The 3,949-nt window shown below is 46.1% G+C and overlaps 1 protein-coding gene across 2 annotated transcripts in view; it reads right to left on the minus strand.

Annotated features, from left to right (window-relative positions):
• The window catches only part of C4H16orf70 (chromosome 4 C16orf70 homolog), a 29,563-nt gene that overhangs the window by 9,362 nt on the left and 16,252 nt on the right, over positions 1 to 3,949 (minus strand). For both annotated transcript variants that reach the window (XM_026778616.1, XM_005345495.2), the window contains 4 exons: positions 3,674 to 3,753; positions 3,322 to 3,416; positions 2,333 to 2,430; positions 2,138 to 2,250 (listed from right to left, as the gene is read on the minus strand). In XM_026778616.1, coding sequence (XP_026634417.1) covers positions 2,138 to 2,250; positions 2,333 to 2,430; positions 3,322 to 3,416; positions 3,674 to 3,753 — 386 coding nt within the window. The remainder of the gene's footprint in view (positions 1 to 2,137; positions 2,251 to 2,332; positions 2,431 to 3,321; positions 3,417 to 3,673; positions 3,754 to 3,949) is intronic.

Genomic DNA, 3,949 nt, shown 5'->3' on the forward strand with positions numbered 1-3,949 from the left:
CCCTGATGGCTCTTCAAGCTGATGGGGAGAGGGACTTGATCGGGGGAGGGGGAGGGAAATGGGAGGCGGTGGTGGGGAGGAGGCAGAAATCCTCAATAAATAAATAAATTAAAAAAAGAAAAGAAAAATCAAATTTGTGATCCTTCTGCCTCAGCCTCCTGAGTGCTGGGATTAAAGGTAGGTACTATCATGCATGGCAAGATGTACACTTTCCTTTTTGTTTTGGGTTTTTGAGACAGAGTCACTTTCTGGCTATCCTGAAACTTGCTCTGTAGATCAGGCTGACCTTGAATTCAAGAGACCTGCCTGCCTCACGCCTCTGAGTGAGCTGTCACTGCCGGGCAAAGAGGTACTTTTAATAGCACTAACCAGCTGTCCCTACAAGACCACTTCTCCAGAAGACCCACAGTGAGTTTATACCAGTCTACTTCCAAACCCCACAGAAGTAACCGACAGTGCCTTCCGACCCAGGGAATAGGAACTCTATCACCAGAAAGGAAAATAACAAAACCAGGCAGCCTGGCCACAACTGCCATGGCAGACTTGATAGATCAGCCAAGAGAGTAGGCCCGAATTTCCACTTACTGCCAGACAGCAGGAGGGAAGTGAAGAAGTCAAATCTGGGCTCATTCTTGCTCAATTTAACCCATGAGAAGTCTGCTTTCACTTATTTTTTTAAACTTTATTTTTATTTTATGTGCCTTGGTGTTTTGCCTGCATGCATGTCTGTGTGAGGATATTAGATCTTGAGTTACAGACAGTTGTGAGCTGCCATGTGGGTGCTAGGAACTGAACCCAGGTTCTTTGGGAGAGCAGTCAGTGCTCTAAACTGCTGTGCCATCTCTCCAGTCCTATGCGTTTTCACTTCTTCATTTTACATGGACATGTTTTTGTATTCCAAGGTTATCTTTAATGAGTTCACTGGACACAGACCATTTAGGTACAGCCACTCTCAGTGTGTGATTTCCTAAGTCTCTTTTTATCAACTGTGGTGTCCACAACTGAACTGATCTTTTTAAGAGTGTCACCAGAGCCACACCAGTTAAGGAACAGATATGTGCCATACCTAGACCAGGGGCTATCTGTTGAGCTTCTGCTGGGTGTCAGCCGCCCATCTAGGTACTTCGTGGTCAATCATTCTTCAAATGCTCAGGACAGACATTAGAGGAATTACTGCCATGACACCTATCTTACAAATGCAACAACTGCGCAGCAAAGACTACAAAGAACTTGCCTAAGCACTAAGCAGGGGACTTGTTTAACTGCACTGCAAAAACCTCAAACAAAAACCAGGAGGACAATGGTGGTGCATGCCTTTAGTTCCAGCACTCAGGAAGCAGAGGTAGATGGATCTCTGATTTTGAGGCCAGCCTGGGTCTACCGAGTTCCGGGAAAGCCGGAGTTAGCATTCAGGCATTATGCTGGCCTGTCACCTGGAAGGATGCTCTTTGTCTACTCAGGGTCCTGACTACATCAGCTACAGCTATGCCCCCTCATAAAAGTCCGCCCTGCCTGCTTCCTCTCTCTCAACTGGTCTTTCCTCTCTTCCACTGTACCTGTCTCCAGAGGCCAGTTCCCCCACCTCCATTCTGTTCCCTCAATAAAACACCCTCCACGTGAGCCCTGTCACAAGATGATATGACTCGCCCCCCATCAATGTTTTTTAAATTATAATAGCCAGGGCTACACAGAAGAAACCCTGTCTTGGACAAGTGGTTGTGGCGCACACCTTTAATCCCAGCCCATGGGAGGCAGAAGCAGGTGGATAGATCTCTATAAGTTTGAGGCCAGCTTGATCTACAGAGCAAGCGCCAGGACAGGCTCCAAAGCTATAGTGAAACCCTGTCCCGGAACTCACTCTGTACACAAGGCTGTCCTCAAACTCACTGCATGGCTGAACCTGAACCTACTGAGGTGATGGTATTAGGAAGCTCTGCTTCTGGGAGGTAGAGACTTCACAACTGTGATTAGTGTTCATATAAGGAAACCTGAGAGCCGGTGGGCTCTTTCCAGCATAGGAACGTAGTAATGATAAACATGTCTGTACACCAGGAAGGAGACCGTACCAGACGCTTCAGCTTCAGACCAGCTTCAGACAGTTGAGTGTCTCTCTACATGGGTCCCATGGGGAACCTACCTGCAGCGAGCAAGCGAAGCCGCAATCCTGAGGGTCCAGTTCCATCTCGAAGAACATCCACACTTTCAGCATATACATTCCCCAGGAAACAGCTCAGGGGCATCACAGGAGCCCTAGGAGGCACGAAATGAACAAGACGATCCTCCCTCCCCGAGACGCCATGGCCCAGCACAAGCTCATGTCCCTCACACGTACTTGGTATCCTGGAGGCTGTTTCCACTGTAGATGTACATTCGTTTCACGGTCGCTCCATGGGGTATTTGAAGAGAAGCTAGACCATGGGCAAAATTGGGCTGCAAACAAGGTAAAAATTTTACTTTTCACTCTAATGTGCCCTGAGAACATTATGTAGATCACAAGGCTCAGCATCTAGTCCTCCCTGGCAGAAATGGTCTTTAAGAACTGGTCTGCTCAAAGCACATGATCAAACTTGCCTGAGACGACTAACTCTCTCTAGATAAGCAAGTACACCTTTCATCTTTGAGTCTTACCGCTTTTTCAAATTTATTTATTTATTTATTTATTTATTTATTTATTTATTTATTTATTTATTTATTTATTTATTTATGAGACAAGGTTCACCTTGTTCAAGGTTGGCCTTGAACCAGGCAGGGATCCTTCTGCCTCAGCCTACTGAGTACTGGGATTACAAGTTGCATCACCACTTCTGGCTTATTCATCTTTAAAGAAACAAGTAACTGGAAATTCAGAGAATGAACTCACCAATCTGTTTAGGATATCTAAGATAGAAAAACGGCTGGATATACCTTTGAATATGAGAGGCCTTAATGTCCTCTGCAGCACAAAATACTCTCTTCCTAGGAATGCTGATCTGAGCCCCGTTCTTCCTGTCAGCCCTACCCTTAAAAAACTCAAAGATAGCTGGGCAGTGGTGGCGCACGCCTTTAGTCCTAGTACTCAGGAGGCAGAGGCAGGTGGGTCTCCGTGAGTTTGAGACCAGCCTGGTCTACAAGAGCTAGTTCCAGGACAGCTAGGACTGTTACAGAGAAATCCTGTCTTGAAAACAAAACAAACAAAAAAAAACCCCCCAAAAAACAAAAAATCAAAAAAACCCCAAAAAATTCAAAGACAAGGCAACCAAAGAAAGGTGTCCTAGCCAGTTCCTTATTCCACATGAACACTGGGAAATAAAACATACTAAGTAAGGGACAGGAAATGCCAACCTCGTACTTGGGAGCCTCTATCCACGAGTCTAGCTGAAAAGAGAAAGACAGTCCTCTGAAGTTGAGGTGGAAGAGCTGCTCAGCAGAGTTGTACACTGTGGAGTGAGGGAGAAAGAATGACATAGTTGACTGGTATCTGCTTTCTGATACAAACAAACTGGCAGGAAGTAATGACTCCAGCAAGAGAATTCCTTATGTCTAGTTTCTGAACTGACCCACAGGATGAAAACAGGGGTGGGGGGCACTTCACACCCATCCCAGTATTTGAGATGAGGAGAGCTGGTACCACCCACCAGGTTTATTGCTCTGGGGTGCCTCTAATGACCAGACAAATGAGATGAACTTGGCTTACCTCCAGGGTGTGTTGCGCCAAAAGACTGGTCAATTTGCTCAATGGTAGGAGGGATGGCCTGAGAGTTAAAATGCACTCCACTGAAAAATACAAGTATTTTTAATACCAGGCTTAAAAAGATGGGTTTAGATCATGAGCAATGGTAGCCGAAGTTATTATTTATTAAGAGATAGAATCTTGCTACGTGCTGGGCGGTGGTGGCGCACGCCTTTAATCCCAGCACTTGGGAGGCAGAGGCAGGCGGATCTCTGTGAGTTCAAGACCAGCCTGGTCTAC

This window comes from Microtus ochrogaster, chromosome 4 (assembly GCF_000317375.1).
Source record: "Microtus ochrogaster isolate Prairie Vole_2 chromosome 4, MicOch1.0, whole genome shotgun sequence".
In the NCBI taxonomy this organism is placed as follows: domain Eukaryota; kingdom Metazoa; phylum Chordata; class Mammalia; order Rodentia; family Cricetidae; genus Microtus; species Microtus ochrogaster.